The sequence below is a fragment of the Telopea speciosissima genome, chromosome 1, assembly GCF_018873765.1.
Source record: "Telopea speciosissima isolate NSW1024214 ecotype Mountain lineage chromosome 1, Tspe_v1, whole genome shotgun sequence".
NCBI classification, from domain to species: Eukaryota; Viridiplantae; Streptophyta; class Magnoliopsida; order Proteales; family Proteaceae; genus Telopea; species Telopea speciosissima.
The window spans coordinates 20,411,816-20,428,314 of NC_057916.1; the positions used below are offsets into that span (position 1 = coordinate 20,411,816).

Here is a 16,499-nt window from a genome sequence, read left to right on the forward strand (position 1 = left end):
AAATGTAAGATCATGACTACATCATTCTTCCCCGCTTTGAAAGAACTCGTCCTCAAGTTTGATGCAGCCATCTTCATTGTCCAAGTGTCATGATCAAGCTTCTTGAACTTATGCTCTACCTCTGACATTGTGCTCAATATCTGAACTTGCTATGATACCAAGTTGATGCGACTCAAAAATAAACTGAAAATGTATAAGAGTTTTACTGCCAAAATAAGAAATCAAGTACAAGATAACAAGGGTCAAAGAGGACCGCTTAACTCAAGGGTCAAAGAGGACCACATGGCTCTGGGGTCACTTGGGGACTCACTTAACCCAAGTGTGGGACTCACTCAACCCAAGAGTGGGACCACTTACAAGGGTCAAAGGGAGACTCATTAGACCCAAGAGTGGGACTCACTCACCACAAAAGGTTTCATTGGACTCAAATTCTTCTTTTCTCTTCTACACTTTACAATACAAAAATATATAGGGGTAGGGGCAACTAGCCGTTGGAAAAGAGTCGTTGAAATATAGCCTTTAGAATAGAGCCATGGGAAACATCTTGGAAAGAGTACATGGGAGAAAGTGGAGCGGGTATTAAATGTATGATCATGACTACATCAGAAATCCACAAAGTGATTATTTTAGGTATCTGGGGTCAATCATAAATAACGAAGGTGATATAGAAGATGATGTTTCACAGAGAATTAAAATAGGATGAATGAAGTGGAGAGGTGTGTCCAGGTGTTGTGTACATGGTTTAAAGTATCGGCCAATATGATACAATACAGACCGATACGTATCGGTATTAGTTGGTACCGCTACGATACATATTGGTATCGTATTTTATCAGCCAATATTGTCTGATACAATGCGATACAGATCGATACTAACAATACGTACGTTAAGGGTTCTGTGAGAGTATTGGTATGTATCGGCCGATACATCTTGATACATACCGATACGAGTTTTCACAGAAAAAGGAGATTTCACAAAAGAAGGTAGGTTTCAGAATAACATGATCTTTGTGTGTAAAATTTAAATCATGATTTTTAATCCTATTTTGTGCTATAAATCGATAGATTTAGGTAAAACTAAGTTAGTTGATGCGTTAAACTTGATTATTTGCAAGGATTTGTACTCAAATCAATGAAACTTTCTTGTGTCGTTACCCGTTGTTCTCCATTTTACTGTTTATGCATGATACATGCTATATATTGCTTACTTATATTGTTTTTTGCTCCAAAAGTGTATTTCCATGTGTATATTGAGAATTTCTATGCGTATTTATAGAGTACAATACATCTCTTAAAATCACCCTTCCGATACGATACCCGATACTGATACTTTAACCTTGGTTGTGTGATCAACGTATTCCTTTAAACCTTTTGTAGGACAGTTATACGACTAGCTATGATGTATGGTGCGGAATGTTGGCCAGTTAAGAAGCATCATGTAGATAAACTCAGTGTAGCTGAGATGAAGATATTGAGATGGATGTGTGGCAAAACTAGGAAGGATAAAGTAAGGATTGATCATATTAGAGCTGATTTAGGAGTGGCTCCGATACATGATAAGCTACGAGAAAGTTGTTTGAGGTGACATGGCCATGTTTAGTGGAGCCTTTGGATAATCCAGTATGGAGGAACGATTTGATTCAGATTGAAGGAGCTAAAAGAGCTAGGGGCAGACCTAAAATGATTCTAGGAGAAGTGGTGAGGAAAGACACGCATAACTTAGGAGTTGTTTGAGGTGGCATGGCCATGTTTAGTGGAGCCTTTGGATTCTCCAGTATGGAGGAACGATTTGATTCAGATTGAAGGAGCTAAAAGAGCCAGGGGCAGACCTAAAATGACTCTAGGAGAAGTGGTGAGGAAAGACATGCATAACTTAGGAGTTGTTTGAGGTGGCATGGCCATGTTTAGTGGAGCCTTTGGATTCTCTAGTATGGAGGAACTACTTGATTCAGATTGAAGGAGCTAAAAGAGCCAGGGGCAGACCTAAAATGACTCTAGGAGAAGTGGTGAGGAAAGACATGCATAACTTAGGACTTGTATCAAGTATGACCTCGAACAGAGCTGATTGGAGGGTAAGGATCCATGTGGCCAACCCCATTTAGGTTAGGGAAAGCAAAGGATGGAACCTTCTACCATAAAATAAACTAAAGAGAATTCTCGTGAACTATCCCTTCAAATATTACATTAACCTATGGACGAGGATTGGGTGAGGCTGGGGGGCATGCTGAGCCCAACCTAAAGATTAAGGGGGCAGGCCCAGCAAAGGCCTGCCATGACTTTGGTTTGAGCTTGGCTAGCCTGAGAGCAACCATGGCAAATTTTTGAAGCATTCAATGGGCTCAGTTTGGGTCTGGCTCAGGCAGAGTTCTTTGGTTTGTATCTTTATTCATTTTTATGTGTCCAAAAAATGTTGAACAAAACTTTGATAACCTGTATAACTCTCATTATAAGATATAGAAATCATACAATTTCATTCCAAAGTCTAAAAAAGCTAATATAACCTGAGATATATCAACAAGCTATCTTTATGTGATAATTTACCATCACTAAATATCTATCATTCATTGCATAATCCAGGGTTAATGGTATAACTATGTATAATATATGTTAAATATGTACCTCTGGGTAGGCTTGGATTTTGGGCAATGTTTGAAACATGGGTGGTGGGTGGGTATAGGGGTCCATTTGTGAGAACAACTTCATAGAGTGATTTGGGAGGTAATTGCTCAGCCTCTGTGCTGCCTAGACCAAAGCGAGACAAGCCTTTTCTAAAGATACATGGCTCAGAATTACCTAATGGTAGCTCTCTACTCCCTCAAGGGCCAAGGCTTCCTACTTATTTTTCCTTCACCCTTCCATCTGTCTGCAAGCTGTGAGCTATAGAGCTGTGCTCCAAAAATAAAAGAAGCCAGCAGGTCCTTTTCTTCTTCAGTTACATGAAACCTCTATGGGAGCCCATCCAGATCTAACCCGGGCTTTTGTTTTTCAACCTGAGACCTACCTGTAAATTGCCCTACAACTATAATTGGAGCTATATGAAAACTCTATTGCAGCATCTGTTTGTGATTATATTATTCTCTATTATTGACATTGTAGTATGTGATATAAATTACCATGTATAATGTAGTATCTTTCGATAAAACACTTCTTTTGCATCCTAAATCCTCACCGATAGGTGCTTATAGTCATTAAATTGAATTACATAATGCCTATTGTTAGAAAGGTACAGTTTTCATTCCCCCCCCCCCCTTTTTTTTTGGATGATTATAAAATGTATTAAAGCCCCAGAAAGGGAAATGATGAAAGTCCATTATGGACAACAACACAAGCCTATATGGGCATCAAGAAACATGGTGACACACAAGCATGTCCAATGCAACACAAATGCACACATGGGCTTAAAACAAGAGCAATGAAGCCCATAGAAAGAAGAAGGGCAACAAAGACAATTCCAGGTAGGGTCCCCGAAAACCCTAGATGACAAATCTCAACACAAAAACTTCCAAGCTGCCAAGACGAAGTCAGAGAAACGCTGGCGAGAAGACAACCAAGGCGGAAAGGCGCTGGCCTTGCAGAGGGTCACGGCCAAACGGGCAGCTGTCCTAGCGAAGGAGACCGCCATGACGGAGGGGTGCTGGCCTTGCGGAGGGCAACGGCGATGAGGCTGCCGGCCGAGCAAAGAAGGCAGCCTTGGGGGCTGCGGCCTTGTAGCTGGCAGCGAAACGGCCGAAGACCGAACGAGCCAAGCGGAACCGGCCGGAGGGAGGCCGAGGCTGGCGGACGCAAGGCAGCAGGCCAAATAGGCAGGCGACCGAGTGGCGTTAGGTTGCGAGCGCCAGCGATGCAGACGACGACGGCGGAGATGCTGACGAACGAAGGAGACGCCGAGCCGAATGAGCAGTTGACGGAGAAGCTTGCCAAGCAAAGTGGCTACCAAGCTGGTGCTGCCAAATTGAGCCTGGGATCCGGTGAGATGTCGGCCAAGAGGGGCCGGCGGCGACCCGACAGAGAGAGTGACCAGAGACTACAGTCCAAGAGGCTTCAACCTGTGCAGTTAGTATCAAATATAGGAAGAAAAAGTGGAGAAAGGGGGTGGAGGAGGAAGAAGAAGAGAGAGAGGGGGAGAAGGGAGGGAGGGAGAGAGGAAGGAGCAGCCCAGCCATACGACCAGGCTGCTCCAAAGAGACAGCCAAGTGACTAGCGGTTAGGGTTTTCGGCAGAGGAAAGCGATGATGATGCTTTCCGTGTACCCAATCTCCAGTTGCTGTTTTCATTTTTCCTTGGATGACCATATAGCACAAATAAGGCCTTTATGTGACCATTTTAATTTTGGAGAAGAAAAAATAAAATTTCAACCATTTTGTTAAAAGGAAAATAATTCATAGAGATACAAAACGTTGACCAATCCAGGGTCACTTATTCAATAAACATTCTCTACTGGTCAGTCATCCCTTCATGCAGCAAGGAGAAGGTACCAGGATGGGTGCCTGGAAATCCTCTGAATCTATGTGTGTGTTTGAAGTAATACTAATCAGAAATTGGACTTTATTTTCTGTACAACTAACTAGAAGTGGCATTTGGTTGCAGGATGCACTTAAACAACTATGGAGGTTAGCTTATCCTGATAGAGAACTCCCATCTCTTAAATCGGAGCTTTGGAAGGATATGGGTTGGCAAGGTCCAGATCCTTCAACAGATTTTAGGTATATGGAGCCTTCAAACTGAAATTGGTGTTCTGATTGGTCTTTGTGAATGAGTTGGGTTTGATATTGTTGACTTGGTTATCAGGGGTGGTGGATTTATTTCATTGGAGAATCTGATCTTCTTTGCGGGGAAATATCCGGTATGTTCCCCTATCTTGCATATGGGCTGCCTTTAAGTTTTCCCCAACTGCAGGGCAAACTTATGGTTGTACTTTAAATCCAGAAATAGATTCTCAACTAAATTGCCTATATATATAAAGCCCCTATGAGAAATTGGAACAAATCCCATATAGAAATGAAAGTGGGAAAGGAGTCAAGTCAGACTCTTTTCGAGGGAAAGACCTGCTAACTGCCGACTGTGGTATTGCAACCCTGATATCCAAAGTTTGATTGCTGTTGTAAATGAGTTGCTCCTCTTTGCATGAGGAGTTTCAATTCAGGGGTATTGAGAGATAACATCATTTCAATCCGAGAAACCTGTATTTCCATTCAATTCAGTAACCTTTCTAGCATTACCTTACTATAATCTGTGTTTGCATTTCCTTGTACAACGAATCGAAGGATGGTTTGCTTCTTATTATATACATGGGGACGCAAAAAGGAGAATTTAGGACTTGAAATATCTTTTTAAAATATTTTTGAAAGGGAAGTTACTAGAATGTAGTCCCTGAAATGTTGTTAAGTGTATGGCGTGACTGCTTCCAGTCTTCTTAGTATGGGAAAACTTCCATATTTATTCAATTAATATGAACAGAGGAGTTTGTTAGAAATAAACAAGTTGATCATTTAAAAATAAATAGAATTAGGTACATCCTATATCTTGCAAAATTCTCAAGGCAAGATGTGCATGCATGGCACCAGCACATCCTAGTGCCGGAGGTGCAAATTCTAAGAAAAGGCATATTCCTGACTGAATTGAGGTGCAATATATATATATATATATATATATATATATGAACACTAAGAGATGGTAGTACACTTGAATCATAAGTTTGAAATAGTTTTTTTTTTTGTTTTGGTAGAAAGTTTGAAATAGTTCATGACACTTCACACTGTCATGTTGTGCATCCTCCCTATCCCCCCTATAGGACGTAGATGTCATTCTTAGATTTTAATACAAAAAATGAGAAAAATAAAAAAATTAATGTGCACATGCTGATTCTATGGTTTGTAATCATATATTATAGCATAACCCACTGTTTAGCATGCATTTGCATATGTGAATCATTTTCTTATCGTTTTAAATGTATTTATTTAATATCTCTCATGTTTTACATAAATAGGGTAGATTTGCATCATAAAATCACCATGACATGTCCATGCTGAATTTTGGCCATCTCAGTATTTGTATATGACATATCAGTAGGTAGGATCATCATGCATATTTTTGTGCATTTTAAAAATGTCCATGCTATTTTTAAAAAATGCATTTCTATTTTTGCCCCTCATGCATACTCTCACTAGAAAAATATAAAAAAAAAAATATTTCCTAAGGTTTCCTTAACCCAATAAAATTTGTGGATGTCCCCTAATGTGTTTCACATGACTTGGGACAATCCCCTTCAGTGGGTGATGTCAATTCGCATGCCATTTTTGCATCTTTCCACTTTAGGGGCATATTGGTAATTTCGAAGTGAAAATCCAAAAAACATGATAAAATCCCAAAAATCATAAAAAAGGTTTTCCATTCTGTTTCAAGTGATTTTAGAACATTTCCATATGCATGTATGTTCATGTGCAGAAGACATTTTTGCTCTCCGAGGGCATTTTGGTCATTTCACTAAATGCAAGACCAAAATAATTTTTCAGCACAAAAACTTTGCACCTTGCCATATTAGGGTGTTTAATATCTTTTTCAAGATTTTTATTGATTTCAAAATGCATGTCTAGTACTTTTACCATTTTACCCTAGGGGGTATTTTGGTCATTTTGTGGCCAAATTTTATTTAAGGCTCCAGAAAGGGTCTTGTCACTCACTTGCATGTTTTAACCTTCATGAACAAGTTTCAAACATAAGATGGCATTTTCACAAGTTTTCAGCATATACCATGCATCTTTGCTTTACAGGGGCACTCATTTTGCAATGATCAGGCCTAATCTCTGTTTTGGGGTCATATGACCTTCCATCTTTGCATTTTAAACCATTGGGGACCATCCCCCATAGTTTCCTTGCATCATGGGTCCATTCCCATGCATTCTTGCATTTTTTGCCCTAATAGAGCCATTTCGGTAATTTTACCATCTTGCACTGTTTGACCTTGTGCATATTTTCAATAAGTCATGTGCATGTCTAGTGTTTTTGGGTTATGTTTCAGTCATCTATAATATTCAAATGTGATTTTATGTCCTTGTTCATATTTTGGCACTTCATGGGCAATTTTCATAATTTTGGCTATTTTCTCTCAAAGATAATTGCCATCATGTTATATGTCATTTTTTTTTTGGGTGAATAAATATGTATTACCATACCCCAGGAGGGGGCAGGAAAGAGGAAAGAATATACAAGGGAGAGGGAGGGGGGAGAAACAGCAAACCAACCTACGCAGAGGTGGAAGAAAAAAGAGAGGGCAGGTCAAGGCCCCAATAGACGGCAATGTGCGTATTCCTAGGGGTGTCCCTGACAGCACGAAGATGGGCACGGCTGAGTTTGGAAGAGACTTCAAAGGAGATGGCTTTCCAAATCAGATCGAAGGATCGAGAGTTGGAAGTCCATCTCCTAAGGTTTCGCTCCATCCAAATATGATGAATAGCAGCTCCAAAAACCAGCTTTCCAATGGTGTCACAAATCGAGGACCCAGAGAAGGAATTAACCATCCAAAGCCATTCTTTGTTGAAGTGAAGGGGTCTCCTGTTTCGGTGCCAGATGGAGGAGAGGGATTTTTTTCCAAATGGTAGAGGTAAAGGGGCAGTCAAAGAAGAGGTGGGGAAAGTCCTCAAGACCATTCCAGCAAAGGGAGCAGGCAGGGGAAACAGGGATGTGACGGTGAATGAGGAAGGCTTGGGTGGGAAGGCAAAGGCGAAGGGATCTCCAGGTAGTGATACTGTGGCGGGGTATGTGGCCTTTGAACCAGACTAGGTTGTGCCAGGGTACAATGGGGGCGGTGGTTCGGACAAAGTTCCAGGCTGAGCTGGTGTTGAAGAGGCCATTGGGGGAGGGCAACCAAAGGATTCTGTCCTCATGGGGGGGGGGGGGGGAAGGGAGAGGGAGGGAGAGCAGGCCAAATCCGAGAGACAATGGAGGAATTGAGATAAGGGGGGGACCAGGATCCAGAGGAAATGAGACAGGAGAGGGGGGCATTTTTTGGAAGGCCCGAAGAGTAGATCGACTTGGGGCCAAGGACACAGTAAAGGATGCCAAGGGGGTGCCAAGGGTTGAGCCAGAGGGAAGTGGAGGAACCGCTAGCAATGGAGGAAGAGATACCTCGAAGGGCAAAGGGGCGGAGGGCAAAGATCTTTCTCCATATCCAGGAGGCGTCAGAGGGGGTGGAGACAGTCCAGATGGAGTCGGACTTGAGAAGGTGAGAGTAGACCCAGTTAACCCAAATGGAATCATGAGGGGATTAGATTTTCCAGATCAGCTTAAGAATACCAGCAGTATTGGAGTCTTTAATACGCCAGATCCCAAGGCCACCCTCGGATTTTGGGAGACAGATAGACTTCCAGCTAACAGGATGGAGGAACCTAGAAGCGTCAGTCCCTTTCCAGAGGAAAGCACAGAAGAGGCGATCCATCGCCTAGGTGGTGGCTTTGGGTAATCCGAAGATCCCACTCCAATAGATGTAAGAAGCTTGGAGGACAGAGCGGATACAAACAAGGTGGCCAGGATAGGAAAGGGGTTTGCTTTCCAGAGCTGGAGGCACTTGCGGATGTTATCCAACATAGGAGTGGAATGGTGATTGGAGAGTCTGGCTGGAATGAGAGGAAGGCCAAGGTATTTAACTGGGAGGGAGCCAATGGAGAAACCAATCAGGTGCAGAAGGGAATCTCTATCCTGATCAGAAATACCAGCAAGGAAGATTTTGGATTTGAGGAGATTAATGCGAAGGCCCGAGAGGGTCTCAAAGAGGTGGAGGGAATCCATAATAGCAGAGATGGAGGAGTGAGAGGCCTTGGAGAAGATCATCAGATCGTCAGCAAAGGCGAGATGGGTAAGGTTGATATGCTTACATTTAGGAATGGGAGAGATGAGATGGAGATCAGTCTTGGATTAAAGGCTGCGGGAGAGGACTTCCAGAGCGATGGAGAAAAGAAAGGGGGAGAGGGGGCAGCCTTGGCGGATGCCACTTTAGAATGGAAGAATCCAGCCGGAGAACCATTGACAAGAATAGAGAAGGAGGGGGAGGAGATGCAAGCATGAATCCAGCGAACAAAGGCAGGGGGGAAGCCCATTTGAGAGAGCACTCCGCAGATGAAATCCCAACGAAGGGAGTCAAAAGCTTTGTGGAGGTCAATTTTCATAAGGGCAGCCGGAGAGTGAGATTTGCGGTCGAAACCCCGCACAATTTCAGAACAAAGGATAATGTTATCCGCAATGCTTCGCCCTGAAATGAAGGCGGATTGGTTGGGACTGCCCAGAGAGGGGATTACAGCCTTGATTTTGTTGGCAAGGATTTTGGCAATGAATTTGTAGATGAGGTTGCAGAGGGAAATAGGCCTAAAGTCCGAGAGAGAACTGGCTCCCTCTTTTTTAGGGATGAGGTAGATGAAGGTCTGATTGACCTAAGCCAGCTGACTAGGCTTGTAAAAGAAGCTGCGAATGGCTTTGAAGAGGTCTCCTTTGAGGTCTCCTTATATGTCATTTTTCATCATGTTAAACCTAGTTTAGGTTCTTAACCATTTTGTATAGTTGTCCTAAGAATGTCGACCATAGAGTTAGGATTTTCTAACTTAGAAAAGTGCATCAGCTAGATCAAAATAAGATCCATAATGTAATTAATCACCCGACCTAGAATTAGTAATTAGGATTAAGGCATTAATCTTGATTAGCCCAATTAGGTTCATAAATCTCAACCAAGATAGGTTAAACCATTCAAAAATTAGATTAATTGCGTGCATAATACGTATACCAACAAGTGTATAACAAATAGTATGGTCTACGAAGACCGGCCGTTGATCGGGCGGTTGTTAGGTGCCTAACACCTTCCCAGCCCATAGCCAACCTTCTATGTAGGAGGGGCACCATCCATGGGTCATAGACCCCAAATCTAGTTGGCGATTCCCATTCTCCATAATAATTCTCTTCTCCGTCTCCCCCCCTAGGGGTGTGCACCGTCAGGATTTTCACCCAATACACCCACAACTATGAAATTATAAGAGGGGATTATTGAAACCTACCTGAGACAAGATTTTTTTTTTTAATTAAAAAAAGATCCACGACAAAAGCTATTTACTTAGGAGACTCATGGAAAGATTTAGAGATTGCAAGAAAGATCTCCATATGGTCTTTATTGACCTAGAAAAAATTTATGACAGAGTCCCTAGAGAGTTAATCTGGAGTTTTAGAGAAGAAAAGTGTTTCAAGTAAACATGTGAACATAATTAAAGACATGTATGATGGTGTGGTGACTAGTGTAAGAACTGTGGTGCATCAAGGTAGTGCATTCCCAATTACAATTGGGTTACATCAAGGATCAGATTTAAGCCCTTATTTGTTTGTGCAATTGCGCTTAACATTGATGATTTAACCAAAGACATTCAAGATGAGGTTCCTTGACGTATGCTTTTTGCCGATGATATTGTTTTGGTGGATGAGAATCTTAACAAGACAAAAGCGGGATTAACGTCAAAATGGAGTTATGGAGATCAGCCTCGGAATCAAAAGGTTTTAAGATAAGTAGAATGAAGATGGAGCATATGGTGTGTAACTTTAGTTACACTAAGACGGACAATGAGGTGGTGAAAATTGATGAGAGGGAGATTCCGCAAAGTTATTATTTTAGGTATTTGGGCTCAATCATAAATAAAGAAGGTGATATAAAGGATGATTTTTCACAGAGAATTAAAATAAGATGGATGAAGTGGAGAGTTGCGTCTAGCGTATTGTGTGATCGATGTATTCCATTAAACTTAAAGTTTTGTAGGACAGTCATACAATCAGGTATGATGTATAGTTCCTAATGTTGGCCAGTTAAGAAGCATCATATAGATATACTCGGTGTAGCAGAGCTGAGGATGTTGAGATGGATGGGTGGCAAAACTAGGAAGGAATGATCATATTAGACCTGATTTGGGTATAGCTCCGATACGTGATAAGCTACAAGAAAGTCGTTTGAGGTGGCATGGCCATGTTCAACGGTGGCCTTTGGATACGGAGGAGTGATTTGATTCAGATTGAAGGAACTAAAAGAGCCAGGGGCAAACCTAAGATGACCTTAGGAGAAGTGGTGAGGAAAGACATGCATAGCTTTGGTATCAAGTATGACCTCAAATAGAGCTAATTGGAGGGCAAGGATCCAGGTAGCTGACCCATTTAGTTGGGATAAGGTTTGGTGGCTGTTGTTGTTGGATATGTATGTATGTATAATAGCTGAGTTGTTGTTGTACATGTATGTAAGTATAATATCTTTTTAGCTTTTGTATATTTGCTGATATATTCATGGAAAATTTAACTAAATTATTGGAGCACTGAAATGTTTCGTTTTGAGAGCAATCCAGAAACAGCCACTTGAACAAATTTACAACTAAGATTGTAAGTTATGATGTGATCAGTACTGCATTAGGTCGTTGGTATGATGTGCTTGGAATTTTGATTGACTTATGAGGTATTATTGTGATAAATGTTGTAAATGGTGGGTCTCTGGAGGTATATATGCATATACACAATCCACCCAAGTCTCAGCCCCAACCATTTGAACATTTGAGTAACTTATGAGGCCCAATGGTGAAATTGAAGATTTTGAAGTTATGCGTGATATGCCGAGTTCAATCCTTACGCTTGAATTTGTTCATTTGGCAGGATGCGTTTCAAAAGCTGTTGCACAAAAAAAAAGGAAAAAGAGCTGAGTGGGAGTATCCTTTTGCAGTAGCAGGCATCAATATATCTTTTATGTTGGTTCAAATGTTGGATTTGCAATCAGGTAAAGAGCTCTAAAATAAACAGCTATCTTGAATGAAGCTGCAGTTATAGTGTGGTGTTGGTCCGGATTGCTGCCATTATATGTGAATGCAGCATGAGTTGTCTATAAGATGATACAAGTCAATGCGATATCCAACACATAGCTTTCATGACAATGGACATTGTTCACCATGTTACTCTTGGGACATATACTTTTCACAATTTAAGCCCCTCAAAAAAAGGAACCACTTTGTTGGCCCTCTGATAGACCAAGCCATAACCTTGCTTATAGAGTGGCAATAAGATCAAAGTTAGGGGACTAAAGATTCCTAAGCAATCAAGAGTATGTTAACCATAAAAGTAGATGGGATTGGGACCTGGTGTTCCCGTTAGTTCTTTTTATTGTTTATGTATGGTTCCTTCTTCTTTTTTTTTTGTTCTTATTTTGGCTCTTTTTAACTGCAAATGTCAAAAATTATGATGGCTGGCAATCAAAAGTGGAGAAATTCCATACTTGGTGGGCCATAGGTTGGAGTGGCCAAATCAGGCCTCCACATGGCTCGGATAGGTGGTCCATCTGTTCCACCCTTCTTGATGGCTACCCTGAACCTAGTTATGGCTTCATTGATGGCCCTAGTATCTGCTAGATGTAGGTTTGATGCTTAAATTTGTGGACATGTCCACATCTTCGCAAGGATTCAAGTGTTGGGATTTGGGATCAGCAGACACCAATCCTTCAAATACTTGCTGATACCTCACAATATCAGCCAAAGATTGGACGGGAGCTGATCAAGATTGTGATTGATGCAGCCCAATCCTGTCTCGGGTAATTAGTTTTAAATCCTTGCATCTAGCCACATGACTGTATAGAACTTTGAGAAATGGTAGAAAAGTCATCCCTAGGACAAAATAGTTGAAAGGCTGATAAAAACGGAAATAGCAAAACTATGGTGGAAAGTCATATGGGTTATGTGGGCCCAGAATTTTTTATATTTTGTGAATCTAGATATTACCTTCTCTATCCAACAGTCAAACTTGTTAGATCAGCTCTCCTTGTCGTTTAAGGTAAGTTTCCCTTGACAAGCTCTTTTACTTCTTTTCCTATATATTAGGTGTTCTGCCTAGCAAAGGTTGTTAGGTGTGGCCATCATAATTGCCAAGGTGACTAAGCAAGCCAAGGCGTTGGAGGGGCGCCCTAGGCGTGCAGTATATGTAATATAGTAATGAATATTTTATATAATTATGCTTATATGCAACATAGAAGCCATATCAATGCAATATGATATAATTATGCTATTAATGAACTTTTTTTTTTTAAACCCGAATATTACCTGGGACCCGGGCCAGCCCCTAGAATTTTATTAAAAACTAGTCAATGAATAAAGAATACAAAAAGGGGGGGACATACCACCTTACCCCATCCCATAGGAGCAGAGCTCTCACCTAAACCTTGAACCCGACCCATAGAACCAATAAACAAGTAAAACGGAACCTATTTCCTTAGAACTGGCAATCCGGCCCTGTCTTCCCGGAGTATCCGCTGGAAATCCGCAGGCAGCTGGTTGCCAACGTGGTAACTGATGCAAGAACCAGTATCACAGGCTAGGTTGGCCATCCAATCCGCCGCCCTGTTACTCTCCCTGCAAGCAAAGGTAACCATAGCCCGAGTACAATTAATTAAGGCCAAGACTTCCTAAAAGTAGTACCATCCCCTCCAGAGAGCACCTCTTACGGTTAACCATTCTAACAGTGGAAGCAGAGTCAGAATTAACCACAACATCAGCAAGGCCCAAATCAAGACACAACTTCAACCCATCTCTCAATGACCTAATATGAGAAAACCGACATATAAAAAAACGATATGATATAATATAAGCATATTTATCAAAAAACAAAGCAATGAATGTAAATCAACATAAACTTGTGAAGTGTAAAAAATTGATAAGGTGACGCCTAGGCGTCCATGGCTCGCCTAGGCAAGACCAAGGCATCCAAGGCAACTGCCTTTCTTGCATCAAGTAAGGCGTGCAGGTGCCTTGGACCCAAGAAGGTGCCTGGATGCCTAGGCTGCACCTAGACAACTAAGGTGGCCATTCCAATTGTTTAATAGACACTTAGAATGGGTACCTTCTGTACTGCCCACATGTCAAATTTTGGAGACGTGCATCCGATGAAGAACGGATTTCTTAGATAAGGGACCCTGCCTTTTAGACTCAGAGGTCTTGTGATCTTGTCTATCCTCCAGCTAATATTGTGAATCACCTCAAAGAAACCAAGGGAAGTGACCTGGGAAAATTACCAAAATGCCTGGTAGGGTTGACTGGTCAAATAACCTTGACATTGGTCCAAACTTCATGGTTAGATCCATCTCCAAACTCACCCCTCCTAGGACCCTGCATAGGCGGGACCAACACTGGGTAATGGCCCTTTATGTTAATTAGAGAGAGGAAGATACAACAAGAAACCTAGATGTTCTTGCAAATTACTAAGAAATGTGGTGCATAAAAAACTTGAGAAAATCGAATTTCAAGCAGAGAAAGAACCAAAGGCCTCCTTGACTCTTTCCGAAGTTGATGCAAACCTTCTTGTAGGTGCCTCTCTCCCCACCCTATTAATATCTGGTGAGACTAGCTTTATGTATTATGAAGATCTCAAAATGCATTGATAAAAGAGCAAGGGACAGGCCTAAAATGACTTTGGGATGATGTGGTGAGAGAAGTTTTTGTCAGAAGTGATGAGAGTCATGCATGGATTAGAGTTGACAAGAAGTATGGCTTTGAATAGTTGAATGGTGAGACAGGATCCATGTAGCTGACCTTATAATGCCAATCTAGCTGAACCCATAGGCCATAGGGTTGACAACTAACCCCCTAAGGCTTAGTTGAGTTGTATGTTGAAATGCCCAGTGAATTAGCTTCTCTCTTTTATTCTACTTCTATCTTTTTTTGGGGTGGGGCTGATTGGGAAGGTTATCTTAATACATTTTCCAAGAAATGGAAATTTTTTAAGGAAAAGTAATGTTTGAGCAGGAAGATATGGGAAATATTTGTAGAATTGACATAACCATTTGCTCTTACAGCTAATAGAATTGATTTCCATAGTGGTGATTTCTTGTATAGGGATTAGGGACCTACTCTATATGAAGCATTTATCCATATCTTTTTGAAAATTTTATATGTAAATGGCAATTGGTTGTGGTGTAGCAACTTGCAGCCTAAATTGAGCGACAGGGAGCGCTGAGGTGTCCCGTCTGAGCTATTTGATGAATAGGGTAACTAACTGGGTAACCTTCTATAATGGCCTTACGTCAAATTTCATGGGCTATTTCAACCATATGGATGCTGTGTATTGGATGTCTCCCTTATATCTTTGAATCAGCTAACTGTTTTCCCAGCATGAACAATTTTTTTTTTCCATCAATTGTTATTGCTGGAGTCTGCTTAAGGTTAAAACTGAACATGTTTTTGGAGAGGTTGATGCATAGATGTGCTACAAATTTGGGTGCAATGTAAGCTGCCATATAACAGCTTTAAGCTTCTAGTTGCCACCTTGCCAACCCTCTTCCTCTATTGATTCATTTTAAATGCAATAGTTCTTGTATTTAGGTCCATGTCAGTCGCATTTTCAGATAGTCGAGATTTCATTTATCCTAATCCTCGTGCTTTGAAAATCTTAACCATTCTTTTTTCTTTCATTTGTCTTCTGTTGCAAGAAAGAAATGTATGATGTATTAGATGAAAATAAATATAAATATAGATAAGCTCGGGAGAAAATTAGTTGGAAAATATACCTGAAGGGTTTTGATTTTCTTGCAGGAAAGCCAACATCTCTGGCGGGAATCCGGTTCTTAGATTTTCTAAGAGAAGATGAAATGGCTTTTGATAATCTTTTCTGTGTTGCGTTTGAGATGATGGATGCCCAATGGCTTGCAAAACGTGCTACTTACATGGAATTCAATGTAAGTAGGTCACCAACTTGATGTTGCCCGTTTTTCTATGATAGGGTTACATAATTTTTCTTTCCTAATCTTTCATGCTTTGGCCTTATCTTTATCTGTAGGAGGTTCTGAAGTCCACAAGAACACAGTTGGAGCGTGAGCTTGCTCTCGAAGATGTCACCAATGTGAAGGACTTACCTGCATACAACTTGTTGAAATGGTAGCCAGCCACTTTTTGTCTGGCTTATGAAGGTATAAAACATTTTAACCTCTGTAATATATGAAGATTTTAATTCAGCTTGATGTTTTCCCATGATATATTATATTTATGTGAGAATGTTTTTAGTTCAATTACCATAACCCCATTTTAATCTGTAAATGACTACATTATAAAAGAAAAATTCCCTATTGAGTTTCCATCAGTAACATTCCCGGTGGGCCAAATTGACCTTTACAACATGGAGTGAACTTTAGCGTATACTTGTACCTGATGTTTCTATCATTTTCCATGGTAAAAAATTCCCTTCATAAATATGAGGAATCTGTATCTGTCCTTATTGGTCAGGCGAACGTCAATCTGTGACTAGTTTTATTAATGTCATTTAGGATCTCCATCCTTTTTCAATATTTTGACTGTTTCAAAGGTTTGGCAACCCATGTGGTGCAACAGCAACATATATTTTTTGGCATCCAGTAGTTTTCAGTTAGAAGACTTGGTTGTTCTTCATTGCTTTTTCTGTAGCTACATGTATAAACAATTATTGACTATTTATTAGGTTCAATGTATAGAAATATGATAGTTCTCT

The 16,499-nt window shown here is 40.9% G+C and overlaps 1 protein-coding gene across 1 annotated transcript in view; it reads left to right on the forward strand.

Annotated features, from left to right (window-relative positions):
* The window catches only part of LOC122648825 (ELMO domain-containing protein C-like), a 41,429-nt gene extending 25,313 nt beyond the window's left edge, over positions 1–16,116 (forward strand). Inside the window, exons 6-10 of the mRNA XM_043842067.1 lie at positions 4,587–4,702; positions 4,788–4,842; positions 11,658–11,778; positions 15,572–15,714; positions 15,816–16,116. Coding sequence (XP_043698002.1) covers positions 4,587–4,702; positions 4,788–4,842; positions 11,658–11,778; positions 15,572–15,714; positions 15,816–15,917 — 537 coding nt within the window. The 3' untranslated portion in view covers positions 15,918–16,116. The remainder of the gene's footprint in view (positions 1–4,586; positions 4,703–4,787; positions 4,843–11,657; positions 11,779–15,571; positions 15,715–15,815) is intronic.
* Positions 16,117–16,499: the final 383 nt, after the last annotated feature.